We start from the raw sequence: 21,683 nt of genomic DNA on the forward strand, positions 1-21,683 counted from the left end.
CTGTTTCGTTTTCTCATCGTTGTTATTTTGTGTAGTGTTCAGTTTTAAATTAAAATATGATGAACACTTACCACGCTGCATTTTGGTCCTCTTCTCCTGCACCAGACGAGATTCGTTACACTTTGACTTAAAAAAAGATTATGTCGTGTTCACTTCACCATATATATTTAATTGAACTAGTGTTTTTTATGTATCGAGAAATCAAAATACTAGTACTGCTCACTTCAGCTATTTAAGTTGCTTAACTTATTTTCTTTGAGGCAATCAGTTTCCTAAAAAATGTTGAGTAGCCAGAAGTTATCCAGTGTGGAAATCGGCCCGATATTGCTGTTTACTTTAAGCATTGCTGTGTCTACCTTTAAACTACAAGTCATATTCTTCAAAAATAAATAGGGATATTACATTAGTTGAAATCACCAATGAGCCATCGGAAAGTGTAGTTATAACATGGATTCCAGCAGGGAACACCATCTGCCGAGAAAGAAATTCCTCGACCTTTTGAAAAACCAGTTTCTAGGGGGTGTCAACACTTAACTGGTGTTTCCTTGACACGGAGGCCTCTCACTCTCCCTGACAGCTTTGTGGATGAAAACCCCCATCTGGTGAGTGGTCCCATCCACACTTCCCTCTCAGGGTAAAAAACAACAACTATTTTTTCTTTATTTTCCCAAGTCCTTCAAAAGCTGTGTTGAATCTGTCGTGGCATCTGGAAGTTAGTACCACTGGTATAGTATGTTTAATGAGGCAATTACTGCTTCTCTCAGACAAATAAGCACTTACAGACAATGTGGACACATCGTATATGAGGTTCAAGAGAGAGGGAGATCATCGCTGGATGGTTTTAATAAGTAGGATTATAATAGAAAGTGTCTAGATGAATATGTCAACAGGTTTTGCCAAAGAGTAAATGTGACTAGTTTCAGGAAACTAGGCGTATATCACGCGTCACTACTTCATAAGAGCGGCATTTGAACGTAAACTTTTTTTTAAATCAAAATGCGTTTTTTGGCAGAAATGCCTTCTGGAACATGTGAACTTTCATGTGCCTTAATAACAAACTTGTATACCACCTGTAAATAAGAATACAATTGTTAAATTACGAGCCTAGTTGGTTTAGCCACGGAAATAGACAGGAACCATGCCATTATCTCAGCCATGATTGGCTGAGATAATGCCAAGAGATGAGTTTGGATTGGTCTGCCATGTAGCATGCTTATGTCTATAACATGAGCTGGTCAGTATGTGTAAGTAATCCTTTCTAACGCAGCTTTTTTTTAAATATATCATGTAGTAGAAAAGTGTTGGTCTCCACTTTCTGGAGGACCGAGATTTGAAATCAGTGGAATGCCCGGTGGAATTAGAATATGATAGCTAAGGAGATGGAGAACATTATGGCATTTGATTGCAAATATGCAGAGCGAGTCAAAGAGAACATACAGAAGTCTGTTTTATAAAACACCTGTCTCCGGATTACATCTTCAAACTAAGGGCAAACATGGCATCCGTGACAGAGAAGGAGAAGCGTCCATCCATGTATATGGGTAAGATAGTCTAGCTAGCTACATTTTCAGATATTATACATTTCTTATTTTGTCAGAAAGTCGTTTTCATTACAAGTTAAAGCGTACTGTTAGCTAGCTAACGTTAGCTGGCTGGCTCACTAGCTAACGTTACATGTATGATCTGTGAAGTAATATTATTTGTATCTAAGAGCCATTTGCATTGCTAGTTATAGCCTAATGTTCGCTAGCTAGCGAACATTAAACCTGGTTGGTTAGCTACCTGCAGATTCATGCAGGGTAGTAACGTTATGAGTTGGGAATATGGTTCATTGTTTAGCTAGCTACATGTCTAAACAAAAGACTCCACTATGCAAGTAACCATTTTACTACACCTTCTGTATCCTGTGCATGTGACAAATAAACTTAGATTTTATTTGATATAGTATGTGTTTACCAGAGATGGTATTGTGAAGAACAAGATGACCTGCACCAAAGTCAAATTAGGAGATAACGTTAGGCCTACGAGACAGTGTCCAAGTTCTAATATTCTCCAGTAGAATGCCCTGCTTCTATTTTGACACACTCACAATGGTAAGCTATTTTATATAATTGGCTCACTATTAACTTGTAAATAATGATCATGTTGTGAGTTTATTTTCCTGTAATAATGAAGACAAATGAGCTAAAGTGAAGACGTTGTCAGCTATATGATATGGTCATTATTTGAATGACCTTTTAGTTGCCTGGTTTGCTAGATTGACAAATACTAAGTACAGTTTTAAACAGATTAGTTTATTAGTGTTAAAATACACTAGTTATGCTATTTTGGACCACCAGGCTGCTGATGTCATGCAGCCTGTAGTTTTTGTGTTTATACTTTTTCATAACGACAATGACAAGTTTGATGTCGGATGACAATAGAATGTTCATGATGTCACTGGGCCAACTGTCGAGAGATGTAATATAAACCAGCCTTTTGTCTTGAAATCTTTGGTTGTTTAGTACATGGCCTCACATGTGAATCCTCAAAGAGATGGGTGGGGCTAAGGCTTAAGAGGGTGTGAACAATGCTGAATGGGTGTAGACAAAGAAGACCTCTCCAGTAGGTTTACAAACACATTCAAGGGTCATTTTCTCAAAAGTGAGGCAGCAAGTTTATCAACTTTCAAAGCATATTTACTTTGCCATTGTTCCTCAACTGTAGTGTATGATATACAATTTTCTAACTCTGAGTCTCTACTTTTATCCAATGTAAAAAACACAATTTCAAATGTTGCTATATATACCTGAATCGAGACGGTCAGTTAGAAATATCAACAGTCAAAAGATGGGGGTTTGAAGAGTTTAGGTTTCACCAAAAGACAAACTTGATGGGATAACGTAAGAGTTTAACACAACAAACTAACAATGGATCATACTGGGGACGTAAGATCTGGATGAACAGTGCTCAGAGCCTTTTTAAACACAGCAAATCTGACATTGAAGTAAGGCAGATCTTACTTCACATATTTCCTTAGTGTAAAAAGGCCCTTACGCTTCTTCTAGTCTCTACACACCACAGTGTTCCTCGCTTGATCACATCGCCTTTTTTCCTCAGAGAAACAATGCGAGGTTCGTCGCCGGAGAGAGGCAACACAAAAGTTGAACTATTTTCAACTTTGTGTGAAAAGCACATTTGCTCCACACCATTGAAAACATTTTTAAAAATTAAGCGCTGTCTCTTTGAAAAGTGTGTTCAGTACGTGTGTGCATGTGATATGCTGTGTCTCTGAGCAGGTCTCACCTGGTCCGTCGCAGTTGGTGGGGGGAGTTCTGGGCAAAGTCCTGGTCCCTGCTCTCTCCTGCCCCCTACTGTCCACACACCAGCAGTGTCCTGTGGAGCCGTGGCACTGCAGGGCTCTGTACTGACCCTGCTCATCACACTGGGGGACAAAGGCCCCCGGAGCAAGGCCTCCAGGAACAGGCCGAGGCCCCCGGGGAGACAGCCCACCCTGCAGGCTGTCTCTGTGCTGCTCACACTGTGTCTTAGGGCGCTCCGGATGCACTGGAGGACAAAGACACATGGCAAACAAGACCTGAGACAAGATTCAGTACAACTAGCCTAACTCCCATATCTATGGTGACTCAAAGCTTGTTGGAAGACAGTGCCACTAACTACTAGACCTAGAGCATGTTTTAAGATTTCAATATGAGACAGTGTGGCACATAAGCTAATCAAGTTTGCTATGAAGTCTTTAAGTTTTAATGAGCATCACCATTGCTAGGGACACACTGGAAGCCGTCTCCTTGGAAATCGTGTTGACACTGGCACTGGAAGGAGCCCAGAGTGTTGGAGCAGGTGGCCTGGGGATGGCAGGGCTGAGAGCGGCACTCGTCCAAGTCTGTGGCACAACAAGCATACTGTAGATTCAATCACCAAACATCAGAAATGAGGCCAAGTGGACAATATCATAGAATTGGGATCTGGTGGGAGGGGTCTTTCACCCACTCTAGAACCTTAACTTGAATGTCCATTCTAGTGATTTTAGTTCTATGGCCAAAATCAGGAAAGGAGAAAGAGAGGAAGGGGTTAAATAAAAGGTGGAGTTAAGCGGCATGGAGGCAAATTCCCTAACTTAGTAGCCACGCTAGCCAGGCTTTATAAACTGATACATAACTACAAATTTACTCAAGTTACTTGCCTTACTTTTCCTCCTCTACTGCTACAATAATGATAACTAAACTGAATTAACATTGAATAAATAATAGTAATAATATATGGGACTCCTTTTTAATTTTAGAAGTTCTGGGTTGTGAGTAACCTGTAGCGCTTTGCCTGCCTCTTGTTTGCTAACTACCGTTGATCATTGTGATTTTTGCAATTATGTTAGCACAGCTGAAAACTGTTGTTCTGATTAAAGAAGCAATAAAAAAAACTGGCCTTCTTTAGACTAGTTGAGTATCTAGATCAGTGGTTCATTTTTGTTTTTGCTCTAGCACTACACACCTGATTCAAAGCAACTCCTCATCAGGCTTTGATGATTTGAATCAGGTGTGTGGTGCTAGGGAACAAACAAAAATGTGCACCCCTTTGGGTCCCCAGGATCAGGGTTGAGAACCACTGATCCAGAGCATCAGCATTTGTGGGTTTGATTACAGACTCAAAATGGTCAGAAACAAAGACCTTTCTTCTGAAACTCGTCAGTCTATTCTTGTTCTGAGAAATGAAGGCTATTCCATGCGAGAAATTGCCAAGAAACTGAAGATCTCGTACAACGCTGTGTACTACTCCCGTCACAGAACAGCGCAAACTAGCTCAACCAGAATAGAAAGAGGAGTGGGAGACCCCAGTGCACAACTGAGCAAGAGGACAAGTACATTAGAGTGTTTAGTTTGAGAAACACCAGTCTCAACGTCAACAGTGAAGAGGCGACTTCGGGATGCTGGCAAAGAAAAAGCCATATCTCAGACTGGCCAATAAAAAGAAAAGATTGAGACGGGCAAAATAACACAGACACTGGATAGAGGAAATTGTAGGTGATAGTGTGGTTACAATTAATAATTTCCTCAGTAAAATGAAGACAATGACAAGATAGAGATCTTATCAAGGGAATGTACCGTGCAAGCATAATCTTTAAGGGGTTGCAGGCAGCAATGGTGAATTGCAAGGAATACCCAGATAGTCTGCAGTTCAGTATAAGTTTGCAGTCCAGTCAGAATTCCAATAGTACAGATCAATCACCTATACAGGTACGCCCGTCAAAGGCGAACTCGTAGCCGCTCTGGCATTGGCAGCGATGGCTCCCTGGCAGGTTGACACAATGGGCATGGGCACCGCACAGGCCAAGGCCCTCGACGCACTCATCCACATCTGAGGGAGAAGAGGGAGAGAACAGAACTGTTATGTCACAGTTATAGTATCATCAGACCATCAGTTTGAGTAGATTCTCTGTCTGTTTTCACTGCTGAGACCAGAATTGGGTTCAGTGGTGTCATTAGGCCTGGGCTTCTGAGGCTTCAGCCCTGGATGTTTTTGATCAAACCCCAAACTTTTTTTTCCTTCTTTTTTTTTTTTTACATTTCAGTTTAATATGAGTTTCCATAACCACACATCACTTGTCCTATGCAGTATTAAAAACATTGTTTTACTGACACATTTTTAGGACAAAAATAAACAATACAATATACTGCGCTAGGCAGTACCAGGTACTGCAAGAAGCCCCTGGAGTGACGTGGTGCGTGCTGTGATTGGTCGAGATTTCACAACACAAAGGATCCCTCACAATGGAAAGAGCTTTGGAGCTGGCTAGCTTTGGAGCTGTGAAGCACCAGCTACACGCCTGCCCGGGCATGAAGTTCGGCCTGCGGTTCTGAGACTGACTTTACCGGACGGCTCCACGCACAGGTTCGAGGACCCGGCTTTAGCGGCAGATTTCATCAACAAGAACGTGAAAGCGGCTGTTGTACCGCATGGTGTGCCAATATCTGTCTGTTTTCATGGTTCAGTCGTAGTTTAACCATCTGTATTGCTGTTAACCGAGGTTAGTTTTCCTTAGACTCTGTTGGGGACCAATCTATTTATGTTTGGCTTACTCTAGTTAAATGGTCACAAATCTCAGGAAGCACAAAGTAAGAGTTATCATGCTTTGCTCTAAACTTTTTTGTATTTAGGGTTTTTCTTGCATCTCAGTTGGGGAGATGCTTCGGCAAGGGAGGTTGTGAGGGAAGGGGTTTTTCTCTCTTTATTTGTATGTAGTTTTGATATGTTTTTGTGCCTCGTCGCTCGTCTTTGTTTTTTAAATTTGCCTTTTTAGGCTCAACTAAGATCTTCAGTTTACATTGTACCTTGTCCTTTACACGTCCTCTCTCTCTTAAGACATGACTCAGCCCAGTGTAGCCCATCCTGCTGGAGGGAATGGCTTTAATTTTCTCACTTGGAACTGCAGGGGCATCAATAACCCAGTTAAACGTCGTAAGGTGCTACACCACCTTCATCAATTGAAAGCTCACATCCTCTTTCTTCAAGAAACTCATCTGAAGGTATCACAACACTCAAGTCTTAGGTGCAGATGAGTGGGTCAGGTGTTCCATTCCTCATTTCAGAGTAAGGCAAGAGGGGTGGCTATTTTACTTCACAGATCGGTACCTTTTACATGTTCTAATGTGATCGCAGATCCCCATGGTAGATACATAATTGTCAGTGGTAGGCTGCTCAATACAAAGGTACTTCTTGTTAATATTTATGCTCCTAATTGGGACAATGGTGATTTTATCAAATTGGTTCTCTCTACACTCCCATATATGTCTTCCTATATGTTGATCTTAGGTGGTGACTTGAACTGTTGGTTAGACCCACATTTGGATCGATCCTCCACTAAACCTACCACCTTATCAACCTCAGCTAGAGTTGTCCGAACCTTTGTGTCTGAATTCGCAGTTTCAGATCCTTGGAGAATCTTTAATCCAGCTGGAAAAGCATACTCTTTTTTCTCATCAGTTCACCACACTTTTACGCGCATAGACTACTTCCTTGTAGATGACAGGCTCCTCCATTCCATATCTTCATGTTCATATTATCCAATTGCTGTATCTGACCACGCCCCTGTTACTATGGAAGTAGCCTTTCAGAATGTTGACGATCTGTGACCGCCTTGGTGGCTAAATACGCAACTGCTCAGCAATGAACACTTTGTCAATTTTGTTTTGAGTCAAATTGACTTTTTCATGATTACAAATAGAACCCCGAACATCTCTGCGTCTACTCTCTGGGAAACTTTGAAAGCTTATATCAGAGGTGAAATTATTTCCTACACCGCACACAAACTGAAAAGGGATAGGCTATCTATGTTAACACGCTGTATTACCCAATTAGGTGACATTTTATGCCGTTTCACCATCCCCGGACATTTATAAGGAACGTTTAACTCTGCAAGCAGAATTTGACACATTATTAACAGACCAGGTTACTGAACTGCTTGTCAAGTCGAGGACCTCGTGTCTCACTGTGACACACTCCTCTCCCCCAGCCTTATAATAATTGATTGATTTATACAGCACTTTTCTACCAACTGAGGTACTCAAAACACTTTACATAGTAGGGGGAAAATCACCTCATCCACCACCAATGTGGAACGCCCACCTAGATGATGCACAGCAACCATTTTTGTGTCAGAACGCTCACCACACATCAGCTATCAGATGGAGAGGTGAGGAGTTATATATGCCAATTTGGAATGAGGTGGATGATTAGGTGGCCATGATGGAATGGGGCCAGGTTGGGAATTTTGCTATGACACCGGGGTTAACACCTCTACTCATATGATAAGTGCGATGGGATTTTTAATAAACACAGCGAGCTACATTCTTCCTCTGGGCCAGATCTTCTGCCGCCATGGTCTCAACGTCCACTGCCATGTGGATGACACCCAGATTTACATCCACACCAAACCCACTTCTCATCTCCAGGATATAAAAAACTGGATGACATCTAATCTACTCAAACTCAACAGCAATAAAACGGAGGTCATGCTGGTGCCTCCCAAGGCTCTCATCAAAAAAGTGGGTGTCATCCTGGACCCCACTCTCTCCTTCGAGCCTTACATCAAATACATCACCAATTCCTCCTTTTCCCCTCCTCTGTAATATCTCCCGACTCCAACCATCCCTCATGGACCCAGTAGCGGAGCCCTTCATCCATGCCTTTGTCACATCATGTCTGGACTCCTGCAATGGAGTCCTATTCAAGGTGTTCAGCAAGCCTTGGATAGGCTCCAGTACATCCAGAACTCCACTGCCAGTGTCCTCACACACACCAAACCCTGGGAACGCATCGCCCCCACTCTGCACCAACTTCATTGGCTCTCTGTCAAATCACCTACTCCTCATCTACAAGGCCCTCCATGGCCTGGCCCCTTCATACCTCTCCGACCTCCTCCACACACACATCCCCTCCCGCTGTCTCCGCTCCTCTGACTCTGGACTACTTACCATCCCCTCAAAAAAGACTGCACCACGGGGGACCGAGCATTCAGCGCCGCTTCCCCTAAACGCTGGAACTCCCCAGCCTCCCGCAATTCTGACTTCATCACCACTTTCAAAAACAGACTTAATCACCACCTGTTTGGCCTGGTTTTCCAATAGTCCAGATCAATTACCTATACAGGTACGCCCGTCAAAGCCAAACTTGTAGCCGCTCTGGCATTGGCAGCGATGGCTCCCTGGCAGGTTGACACACTGGGCGTGGGCACCGCACAGGCTAAGACCCTCAACGCACTCATCCACATCTGAGGGAGAAGAGAGAGAAAACATAACTCTTATGTCACAGTTATAATATCATCAGACCATCAGTTTGAGTAGATTCTCTGTCTGTTTTCACTGCTGAGACCAGACTTTGGTTCAGTGGTGTCATTAGGCCTGGGCTTCTGAGGCTTCAGCCCCGGATGTTTTTGATCAAGCCCAAACCTTTATTTACATTTCAGTCTGATATTAGTTTCCATAACCACACATCACTTGTCCTATGCAGTATAAAAACATTTTTATACTCAGCTGCTTGGAGCAAAATTTGTATGACAAAAATAAACAATACAATGTTCTGCGCTAGTCAGTACCAGATACTGCAAGAAGCCCATGGAAAGACGCAGTGACTGCTGTGATTGGTCGAGATATCACAACGCAGTGGACCGCTCACGTCCCTTGACCCCTCCCCACCCTTACAGCACCGGTTAGATGTCAAATTCATCCCTCAGCAAAATGCCTGTCAGGCAATCAGAGGCTGCAGCATACTAAAGTGCAAATATGGATACTCAGAACTTCACCCGAAAGAGTTCAGGTTGAGCAGGTTGAGGTATCAGTGAATGAGGCGGAGAGAAATTCATAGTGCAGTAGCAGCAGCCGAGTTAGCCAGAGGTTTGCGCAGGGTTGGTGTTAGTCTCCCTCAGCATAAGGGTTGGCTAATGCTAATAAGCTAGAATTAGCGCTCAGGATCCTTAAGCTATTGGGTGTTCATATTTAATAGGAACATTTTGTGAATGGGTAAGCTAAGGATGTTGATATAAGTCATGATATTAGAAAAAGTGGTTATTTACAGCGAGTGTATTTAATGGGTTTCGCTTCTTTAGCTAGCTTGGCTGGCTAGCCACTTCGGTAACGTAAACTCACCCCATTCCGTACAAATGTGTGCAACCGCAACATTCAAACGAGGCTACAAAGAAAACTAATGGGACTGTAGCGACTGTGTTAACTTCAAAATCGGGGGGGTGAACTAGGTTTCTATTCAAGCGTTGATCGACATGGTAATGGTTCTATAGTATTGGAGAAAAGTTGAAAAAACGGACCCTCCGTTACATCGTGACGTGTCATGTCGTAACGTACAGCACGCATAAAGCAACTATTTCTGTCTTACAATCTCTCCACCAGGTGTAGCACTTCTCTCATCGTTTAAAAACAAGAAATGGACAGTGACAGGGGGGGATACCTAGTCATTTTTTGCGTCATCATTGCATGCGATCATCATTCTCAAAGCCGCGGTTTACTTCTAAGATCACTTTAGCACCACCCTAAAAACCCGATTCAAATTCGACACAAACCTTCAAATAGGTATGTAATGACACATTATATAAACTCTTTATAGTGTTTTATTTACATTTTAGAGGCGATAAGGTGATAAGTTGGACAGATCGAGTGAAAGAAAGCAATTTTCCCACACAAAATCTCTCCTTTTACTCTCATGCATTAGTTTCGCTTCCCCACCCGCCATTTTTAAAAAGACCCGACAGGGCTCATTGCCTGCTTGAATTATGCAGAAACGGGCAGCGTTTAGGTCATGTAATTGATCATGTTGGAAAGGGGAGAAATTGTGCTTTACAATGGTATTGTCATTACAGTTGATCTGGAAGTATTACGTTTTTGGGGCGCTAAAATAAGGGCAATTGTACGGACCAAGGCGATGTACGAGTGTACGTGAGTTTACGTTAGCTGCTGGCTAGCTAGCTAAGACTGAATATATGAGAGAATGTTTTTCTGACTAAAGCACATATCTTCAGACAGTGACACAGTGCCCACCTGTGGACTGAAGCTGAACTTTACTACAGAATTATATTTAACCCTGTTTAAAAATTAGCAATGTTGACGTGGTAGAACTAGCTAAATGAAATGAATCATAGAGGTCTTATAACATATGCCATTCTGCAGGTAAGCATGCTTGGCTAATGTCTGTTATTTCGATATAGGCTATGTAATTATTTGCAACAAAAATGGCCCGTTTTTATATTGTTGAAATTATTTAATTGAGCTTGTTCTGTATTACTCTTTTTATTCACTTTGCTTATCAACCTTAGCAGGTTATCCTGCAAGTAACCATTTAAATGCACTGTGTACTCCATGTACAGTGCCTAGAGAAAGTATTCAATGACTTATTCCACACATTCTTGTGTTACAAACTGATTTCAACATTTATAAAATCATTTTTTATCTCAGCCATCTAAACACAATACATCATAATTACAAAGTGAAAACATGTTTTTAGAAATGTTAGCAAATTTATTGAAAATTAAATATTTAATTTACATAAATATTCTCACCTCCGAGTCAATACTTTGTAGAAGCACCTTTGGCAGTGATTACAGCTGTGAGTCTTATTGGTTAAGAGTCCACTGAATTTTCAAAATTCTTCAACCTCTGTGAAATTGGTTGTTGATCATTGTTAGACAACCATTTTCAGGTCTTGCCATAGACTTCAAGTAGATTTAAGTCAAAACTAACTCGGCCACTCAGTAACATTCTCTGTCTTCTTGGTAAGCAACTCCAGCAAATCCTTGTGTTATAGGTTATTGTCCTGTTGAAAGGTGAATTAATCTCCCAGTGTCTGTTAGAAAGCAGACTGAACCAGGTTTTCCTCAAAGATTTTTCCTGTGCTTAGCTCCATTCCGTATAATTTTTATCCTGAAAAACTCCCCAGTCCTTAACGACTACAAGCATGCCCATAACATGATGCAGCCACCACTATGCTTGAAAATATGGAGAATGTTACTCGCCATTGGCAATCCTAATAAAATCTGAGGAGACAGCAACAAACAAGAACCTAAGACAATGTTTTATAATGTGCTTACATACAGTTTTACCCACTTCGTATGTATATACTGTATTCAGGTGAAGGCTCATCCTATTGCTGTATTCCAGTATGTAGCTTCTTAACTGTCGTCATGTTTGGAGTTGTTGCGCTGTTATGCGGACACTTAAATTTGTCTTTACAGTTGAGTGCCCTGGTCCTGTCAGTATACAGTAACTTTAAAGAGCAAATGCCCCTAAAAAAATGCCCCAACCTCTCATTTAGAAAATATTGACATCAATATGAGTCAGAAACATTGAATTTACTGTCAAAATTTACTACAAAGTGTAAATAGGATAACTGTAATGCTTGCGGTAAATCTGAGTTGACTTTGGATAGCACTGCATAGCCTTAGGGATCATGGGTAAAACCTCAAACCAACTATACATTATAGAAATTCATATGCAAATATTGATATCATTTAATGAGAAAACTAAAAGGTGTGCAACATTAAATTATTGCTTAATTTACATTGTGTAATTTATTGACGATCCCTAACTAGCCCCAGAGATAGGTTATCTAAAGTCAAAGTCAGGTCGCACACTAGTCGACTGAAGCTAATTGGCTAAATCATTTTGGGCTAACTCTTCCCAGCTGCGAACACAAGACACCCACATCAAACCACAACACGAAACCAACTCACATTTGAATTCAGTCATGGCCGCTAGCATTTCTTAATGAACCAAATCTAAAAGGATTCCAACTCCGGAAGTGCAGTCACTCTTTAAAAACTAACTAATAACATGTTGCACCTCTACCTTTCTATCTTTCAGATGAGCCAAGGAGGAGGAGAGATGAGTAAAGAAGGCCAGTGGAGCACTTAGAACAGCAGCAGCCAGGGGCAAATGGTAGAGAAGAGGATGATTTAGGTGTCCCAGACACAGGCCCAAAACAAGTTAAGAGACCCAAGAGTAGAAGAAGAGTAGAGTAGATGATGGAGAGAGACACCAGACAGAGACAGCAACAGAAGAGTATGATATGATGCAGGGAGACACGCTACCAGACAACACACAGAGAGAGCAACAGAAGAATAGGTGATGGAGAGAGACACCAGACAAGAGACAGAGACCACAACAGAAGAATAGGCGATTGAGAGAGATACACCAGACAAGACACAGAGACAGCAACAGAACAATAGGATATGATGACGAGAGACAACAGAAGAACAGAACAGGCCATAACAGAAGAGGATAGACCCACACTACATGTGAATGTTTTAAACGTATGTAAAAAGTATTTTGTCTGTAATGTCTTTTTTGTCAGACCCCAGTAAGACTAGCTGTCGCCATTGGCGATCCTAATAAAATCTGAAATCCAAATAGGCAAAGGAGACAGCAACAAACAAGAACCTAAGACAATGTTTTATAATGCGCTTACATGCAGTTTTACCCACTTTGTATGTATATACTGTATTCAGGTCAAGGCTCATCCTATTGCTGCTGTACACAACTTTCCTATTCATATAGTGTCCATACTGTCTATACCCACCATTATATACATATACACATATATACATCGGTGGGCGTGGGAGGGCATAGGCCGACACACTGGGGAGCCAGGCCCACCCACTGGGGAGCCAGGCTCAGCCAATCAGAATGAGTTTTTCCCCACAAAAGGGCTTTATTAAAGACAGAAATACTCAGTTTCATCAGCTGTCTGGGTGACTGGTCTCAGACATTACCACAGGTGAAGTACCCATCTGTAAATAGCCCACCAAATCTACCTACCTCATCCCCATATTGTTTTTATTTACTTTTCTGCTCTTTTGCACACAAGTATTTCTATTTGCACATCACCATCTGCTCATCTATCACTCCAGTGTTAATTTCCTAAATTGTAATTACTTCGCTACTATGGCCTATTTATTGCCTTACCTCCTCACGCCATTTGCACACACTGTATATAGACTTTCTTTTTTTTCTTATTGTGTTATTGACATATACGCTTGTTTATTCCATGTGTAACTCTGTGTGTCGCACTGCTTTGCTTTATCTTGGCCAGGTCGCAGTTGTAAATGAGAACTTGCTCTCAACTAGCCTAATTGGTTAAATAAAGGTGAAATAAAAATAAATAAAAATAAAAGATGTGGAGATCCTGGGCTGGCGTGGTTACAAGTGGTCTGCGGTTGTGAGGCCGGTTTTTCGTACTGCCAAAGTGAAAAAGCTATGATTCCTTATTGATGTCACCGCTTTTTTATGCTCAACAGTTTCCTGTGCGCATCAAGAATGGTCCACCACCCAAAGGACATCCAGCCAACTTGACCCAACTGTGGGAAGCATTGGAGCCAACATGGGCCAGCCATCCCTGTGGAACAACTTGACACCTTGTAGACACCTTGTAGTCCATGCCAGACGAATTGAGGCTGTTCTGTGTGCAAAAGAGTGCAAAAGGTCTTCCTAATGTTTTGTACACTCAGTGTATTCAGGAATCTGACATTGCTCGTTCTGATATTTCTTTATTTGGGGGGATTTACTGTATGTGTATTGTTAGGTATACTGCTAGAAAAATAAGCATTTCACTGCACATGCCATAACATCTGAAAAATATGTGTACGTGACCAATACAATTTTATTTTGACAGCAACAGACAAGACACAGAGAAAGTGACAGAAGAGAACAGGTGGAGAGAGAACAGAGGTATGTTGAGCACACAGTAGACTGTATCACTTCAAGCTCCGCTATATATTCTAATTAGTTCGATTTATTTGCACCAAAAAATGTAATTTACTGGTGAGGTGAAAAAGCCTGTGAAATTACTATTAAAACAATTGTTTACTTTTACACTTTTTACAACCAGGACAGGACGAGAGAGGAGGGTAGACAAGAGACAGCAACACAGAATACTAAAAGACAGCAAGAGATGGCAGACAAGAGAGACAGCAACAGACGGCACACAGAAAGCGATGGGGAGAGGCAGAGGAGGGGTAAGACTATCACTTAAAACTGCTCTATGGATTCTAATTACTGCACATTGTGTGTGTGTGTGTGTGTGTGTGTGTGTGTGTGTGTGTGTGTGTGTGTGTGTGTCAGAGAGAGAGAGTGTGTTAGGGTACTGTGAGATTCTTTAATCAGTTTGAACGGGTCAGAGTCTATGTTTTAAGTTGTTGAGTGGTTTTTGGCAATACACTGTAGATGTATGTGTTCGAGAATAGAGTGTTCCAGAGTAGAGAGACCCACCGGGAGCCTGGATCCCACCTTTGACACTAAACATGTAGCAGGTGGGAAGATGCAAGTTACCTTGAAAAATATCTAATCTAATGTTCGAATCGCTCTATGTTCATCTCAAAGAGCACCAAATTCATGTATTTAGCTGTTGAAATTTGGTCTGTTTTTTTTTTGACTGGGGAGAATGCCCCTGGGCCTCCCTAATGTTTTTGGGCTAAGCAAGCCCCATATGTCTTCAAATCTTAGAAACGAGCCTTTCTTCAAATAGCCTTTACTTTCTTTCTAAATACTTCAACGTTTGATTGAGTCTGCCTGGATGGGTGGGGTTTGAAATTTTCACTTTTGGGACTGTTCCATTGTTTCCATCACGCCAGGCACGCTCAATTAAGCAGTGACAGAGTATTTGAAAGAATACAGATCTTATTTGAACCCAGGTATCTGGTATCATCTGCCTGCCCTAAGAAACACAGCGTAACCCAGCCCTATAAAGCTCCACTCCACGGGGGAGCCGGGATCCCACCGTTGACACTAAACATTAATTAGTCTGACGTTTGTTTAAGAGCCATTACTGGTGTCCTGGTGAATGTAAAGAAGGCTCTGTGCATGGCGCCTTGAGACATGGGATATAAACCATGCACTGCAATCACGGCTGTTTGTGATGACAGCGGGAGACTGGTGGGTGAAGGCTCCGCGCCACACCTCGTGAGAATGGGGCCTTGGAGCCCCAAGGGCAGCTGGGAGTCAATGAGGGTGGTCGTAGCGAATGCAGCGGGGGAGCTGGTTTTGATCATCCGGCTAATGACATTGGAGGCTGGACCCCCTGTTACCTGCCCTGGAGGGAAGGGGGAGGGATGATGGAGAGGGGTATTCTAACAGGTAACGAAATTACACACTGTCAGATCCCCCCTCACCCAACCAACATGAGAGGTGCCCTTCGGCAGCCAGGAAATCAGCTCCAGATTCCTCTGCAGTAGAGTGAGTAGTGGGAATGGGTGAAGGTGAAGGTGAGGTGTGTGTGTGTGCGTGCGTGCATACATGCGTGTCAAGAGACAAACCAGAGAGAGTGGGGGGGGGGAAGAGTTACCAAGATTGTTATAGAAACATGCACTCCCTTGATGTCTGACTCGATTAATTTCAAATAAACTCCTCTCTCCACTCCTGTCGCCTTCCTTCCTCTCCCTCCTCTCCCCTCCCTTTCCCTCTTCTCTCTCCCTCCTCCACTCCTCTCCTCTCCTCACTACCTCCACTCGCTGCAGATGCAGCCTTGCACTGGGGGGGGCTTTGGAGAGAGCAGTGAGGAGAGGAGAGGCATAAGGAGGGAGTATCCAGGTCACTCCACTGAGAGTAAACAGAGTGTCACAGCCCTGGCGCACTCTGTCTCCTCACTGGATGGATGACTCAGAAGAGGAGAGCGAGAGAGAGCGAGATACTTGGCGGGAGAGGGGGATGGAGGGCAATTCCTCTCCACTCCCTAAACAATGCCATCTCAAGTCCCACAGCCCACATTCCCTTCTCTACTGGCCAGAAACATTGTACCCCAATGCCTTATACTGTACATTTCATCTACTCTTATCCAACCCAATGTTGCCCCATCTCTTTCCACTGCACAGGACCTCTCATGATAACTCCCTCGTGTCAGCTCCTAGCTAGCCATGAGTTCTGCAAAGTCAGTAACTACAATGTGATTGTCATAGAGCTTTTCGTGTCAATATGGCACCCATGAAAATGTGAATTCTCAAACAGAGTGTGCCAAATGTTCAATAGAGGATCCAGATATCTTTTCGAACCTCTTTGGATTACAACAAAATTAAGTGTACTTGTATTACGTATTGGATCACAAAGAAATATAACTTTTACATTACTGTATAGTTTACCAATAAAATGGTCTGATGGTGATGTGGACATACTCAGTATTCATATCCCGAAAGAAAGAAATTCTCACTACAATACATTTTAATAGACAGTTAGCGAAAATAAATATGATCTTGCTACCATGGAAAGGAAAATACCTGTCTATTCATGGAAAAATCCCCTTGTGTCACGCCCTGACCTTAGAGAGCCTTTGGGTGGGCATTCTAGTTTTCTATTTCTTTGTTGGCAGGGTATGGTTCCCAATCAGAGGCAGCTGTCTATCGTTATCTCTGATTGGGAATCATACTTAGGCAGCCTGTTTTCCATCCTAGTTTGTGGGATGTTGTTTTTGCACAGTTGCTGTCTGCCCTGCAGTGCTTTACGTTCGTTTTTTCCCCTTTGTTGTTTTTGGTGCTCATTCTAATAAAGTACGATGAACACTTTCCACGCTGCGCTTTGGTCTCATTCCGACGACGTACGTAACACCTTGATTAACTCTTTAGTCATATCACAGTTTTCCTGTTTGCTTATGGCCTACACCTAGCGACCTGTTTTTTTAAATTATATGAGCAAAAAATATTTCATTTTATTTGGAATGGCAAGCCAGACAAAATTAAATGGGCCTATTTATATAATGAATATGAAATTGGAGGGCAGAAATGATTACATATTAAAGCATTTAGACCTCTCACTAAAGGTTTCAGTCATACAAAATATATACTTTAATCCAATCTGGTTCTCGAGCAGATTCGTAAGAATATCTCACCCCATGTTGAAGAATGGCCTTTTCCCTTTTATTCAGACTACAACCTCTCACTTCGGTTATTTGAAAATGAAATAATCTTTAAAATATCACTATTTTTAAATCAAGATTATAGATTTTTTTTATAGCCATAGATTTTTTATTTATTTAAAAAAAAAACAGACACTTCACAAGTCCTCAACTGGCAGCTTCATTAAATAGTACCTGCAAAACACCAGTCTCAACGTCAACAGTGAAGAGGCGACTCCGGGATGCTGGTCTTCTAGGCAGAGTTCCTCTGTCCAGTGTCTGTGTGCTTTTGTCCATCTAAATTTTTTATTTTTATTGGCCAGTCTGAGATACGACTTCTTCTTTGCAACTCTGCCTAGAAGGCCAGCATCCCTGAGTCGCCTCTTCACTGTTGATGTTGAGACTGGTGTTTTTCGGGTACTATTTAATTAAGTGGCCAGTTGAGGACTTGTAAGGGGTCTGTTTCTCAAACTAGACACTCTAATGTACTTGTCCTCTTGCTCAGTTATGCACCGGGGCCTCCCACTCCTCTTTCTATTCTGGTTAGAGACAGTTTGCGCTGTTCTGTAAAGGGAGTAGTACAATATCTTCAGTTTCTTGGCAATTTCTCATATGGAATAGCCTTCATTTTTACATCATTTACAATGTCTACACTGTATTTCTGATCAATTTGATGTTATTTTAATGGACAAAAAAATTTGCTTTTCTTTTATAAACAAGGACATTTTTAAGTAATCCCAAACCTTTAAACGGTAGTGTATATGCAAATTTGTTTATGGGGATTGGAAATGATGCAGACAATTACAATGATGGAAGCTACAATCTATCTGCAATATTAAAGCTGATCTACACCACCAAAAAAGAAAACGCGTTTTCAAAAGCTCTGCTCCTTTTAACACTTCCATCCCCCAAAGACCCACCCCATCCACAGTACCCCTCTCTTACCATAACAGTTGCGCCCGTCGCCCCTGTACCCAGTGGCACACTGGCACTGGTACTGCTGACCCTCTCCGGGCAGACATTGGGCGGTGGTGTCACAGTCATGGGTTCCTGAGTAGCACGGGTTCACCTGGGCAGGGTCTGACGGTTCCACTGAGGTGACAAGGAGCACATCTTTCGTTACAAACCAAGTCAGTTGGGATTTACGGTACCACCTAAAACTAACATCTTTTGAAGCCTTAGCATGGCCTAGATTATGAAAAGATGATCTATAAGCAAATTGATACTATGTAAAAAAAAAAAAGGCGTTATAAGAGGTACTTACAGCTGGCGCTTTTCCACGTGGCCTCTATTGGATGGCGACTAATTGATTTGTGAAGCAACTATGAAGCCTTCAAGACTAAAAATGTTAGTTTAACGTGGGACACACATCAATGTATGTGATTCAAAGACTCCAATAAGTGCCTTACCCGTACCATTTGTTTGTGGTTAATACTGCTTGTTAAGAACAGAAAGGCCCGCACACTGAATATGCTTCCAATTTACCACCTTTAAATCACAACGTTTAGATCCATCTGGTCAAGCAGACCGAGTGATACCGTCTTCAAATATATACATATTTCACCCCACGTGATCATTACGCACATGACGCATTGTTTGTGTAGATACAATACAATACACGTAGGCAGGGCTCTAAATTAAACAGTTGTGTTCCCAGCACTGGTGCTCCCAACTTAAAGTTAGGAGTACAACATAAAATCTAGGAGCACCAGAAGATATATATATATTTTTATTGATTGAGATAAAGCATATTGGGCCTATATGAATTCTAACTACTTTTGAAGCACATGTGCTCTAGAAACTAATATTTAACCATGTGAAGACATTTGTTTTTTATAAAAAGCTAAAATGTTGGTACAAAAACCTGTCATTGAAATTACAAAGTCATTTGTGGAATATTCGATTTCTGCATTGTGTAAATGCACTACCTATTGAGATGCAATACATTGAAAATGTACACTGTCTCTTTAAGAGCGTTCAAGTTTGAGTGATGACATGCAAAAGATCAGTCATCCATTCAACTGGTATAATAATTGCTCTTCTAAAGAAGCTATCCCTTTTCCTTTCTTTCTGTGCCCCCAAATGTTTAAATATACTGATAAAGTAACCAGGATGTTAGCTAGCTAGCTAACATGACTGAACAAGGTGTAAACAAATGCCCATGATTGGTTTTGGAATGACCCGGAACATTGTTTATGAACACGGCCTAAAAAACAAAAAAACTAAAAAACTTTTTGGTCAACCAGCCACTGTGGCAGGTAGATCAAAAAATCTAACCAGCCATTCAATTTTTACCAGACAATAAATGTATTCGCCACTTTTTCACTATCAAAATCACACTTTTTTAATAAAAAATAACAACATTGGATGTTCTTATTCCACAACAATGATTAAAACACACCAGGAAACTACTTTTGAGGTCTTGGGAAGAAAATATACAGTTGAAGTCGGAAGTTTACATACACCCTAGCCAAATACATTTAAACTCGGTTTTTCACAATTCCTGACAATTAAACCTAGTAAAAAAAATTTGGTCAGTTAGGCTCACCACTTTATTTTAAGAATATGAAATGTCAGAATAAAAGTTGAGAGTGATTTATTTCAGCTTTTATTTCTTTCATCACATTCCCAGTGGGTCAGAGGTTTACATACATTCAATTCGTATTTGGTAGCATTGCCTTTAAATTGTTTAACTTGGATCAAACGTTTCGGGTAGCCTTCCACAAGCTTCCCACAATAAGTTGGGTGAATTTTGGCCCATTCCTCCTGACAGAGCTGGTGTAACTGAGTCAGGTTTGCAGGCCTCCTTGCTTGCACATGCTTTTTCAGTTCTGCCCACACATTTTCTCTGGGATTGAGGTCAGGGCTTTGTGATGGCCACTCCAATACTTTGTTGTCATTAAGCCATTTTGCCACAACTTTGGAAGTATGCTTGGGGTCATTGTCCATTTTGAGACACATTTGCGACCAAGCTTTAACTTGATGACTGATGTCTTGAGATTTTGGTTGCTTCAATATATCCACCAAATTTTCCTCCCTCATGACGCCATCTATTTTGTGAAGTGCACCAGACCCTCCTGCAGCAAAGCACCCCCCACAACATGTTCTTCGGCTTGCAAGCCTCCCTCTTCTTCCTCCAAACATAACGATGGTCATTATGGCCAAACAGTTCTGTTTTTGTTTCATCAGACCAGAGGACATTTCGCCTAAAAGTATGATCTTTGTCCCCATGTGCAGTTGCAAAGCGTAGTCTGGCTTGTTTATGGCGGTTTTGGAGCAGTGGCTTCTTCCTTGCTGAGCGGCCTTTCAGGTTATGTCGATATAGGACTCGTTTAACTGTGGATATAGATACTTTTGTACCTGTTTTCTTCCAGCATCTTCACAAGGTCCTTTGCTGTTGTTCAGGGATTGATTTGCACTTTTCGCACCAAAGTACGTTCATCTCTAGGAGACAGAACGCGTCTCCTTCCTGAGCGGTATGATGGCTGGTCCCATGGTGTTTATACTTGTATACTATTGTTTGTACGCACCATTCTCTGGAAAGCCTAGACAATGTTGTGCGTGAAAAGCCCAGGAGGGCGGCCGTTTCTGAGATACTGGATCCGGCGCGCCTGGCACCGACGATCACACCGCGTTAAAAAGTTGCATTCTAATGTTCAATCGAACAGTAACTGAATGCCTCGATGCCTGTCCGCCTCCTTTATATAGCAAGCCACAGCCATGTGACTCACTGTCTGTAGGAGCAATCCATTTTCGTGGACATGGTGGTGTACCTAATAAACTGGTCGGTGAGTTTATATATCATATATGAAGATTGAAATCCGGGAGTTGTGTCTTTAATCTATCCAATGGTGAATGGCAAGTCGACTCGATTCCCTGGAAACCAATCAGAAACAAAAGCATTCCTGGCCTAATTTGTACGACCTCATGTACAATTATCCATGTAAGACAAGACACATTCACACACAGCCATGGACCACATGGCAGACAAGGCAAATAAATACCAGACTACCACAGAGAGAGAGAGAGTGAGTGAGTGAGTGAGTGAGTGAGTGAGTGAGTGAGTGAGTGAGTGAGTGAGTGAGTGAGTGAGTGAGTGAGTGAGTGAGTGAGTGAGTGAGTGAGTGAGTGAGTGAGTGAGTGAGTGAGAGAGAGAGAGAGAGAGAGAGAGAGAGAGAGAGAGAGAGAGAGAGAGAGAGAGAGAGAGAGAGAGAGAGAGAGAGAGAGAGAGAGAGAGAGAGAGAGAGAGAGAGAGAGAGAGAGAGAGAGAGCTGGATGAGTAACCGGATGAGTGCAGGCCAGGGTCCTCC

The 21,683-nt window shown here is 42.0% G+C and overlaps 1 protein-coding gene across 2 annotated transcripts in view; it reads right to left on the reverse strand.

The window, feature by feature from the left end:
• nid2a (nidogen 2a (osteonidogen)) overlaps nt 1-21,683 on the reverse strand; it is a 110,123-nt gene that overhangs the window by 38,326 nt on the left and 50,114 nt on the right. For both annotated transcript variants that reach the window (XM_071326978.1, XM_071326977.1), the window contains exons 9-13: nt 18,319-18,465; nt 8,636-8,764; nt 5,224-5,352; nt 3,758-3,883; nt 3,286-3,546 (exon numbers count right to left, since the gene is read on the reverse strand). In XM_071326978.1, coding sequence (XP_071183079.1) covers nt 3,286-3,546; nt 3,758-3,883; nt 5,224-5,352; nt 8,636-8,764; nt 18,319-18,465 — 792 coding nt within the window. The remainder of the gene's footprint in view (nt 1-3,285; nt 3,547-3,757; nt 3,884-5,223; nt 5,353-8,635; nt 8,765-18,318; nt 18,466-21,683) is intronic.

Source organism: Salvelinus alpinus, chromosome 9 (assembly GCF_045679555.1).
Source record: "Salvelinus alpinus chromosome 9, SLU_Salpinus.1, whole genome shotgun sequence".
Lineage (NCBI taxonomy): Eukaryota > Metazoa > Chordata > Actinopteri > Salmoniformes > Salmonidae > Salvelinus > Salvelinus alpinus.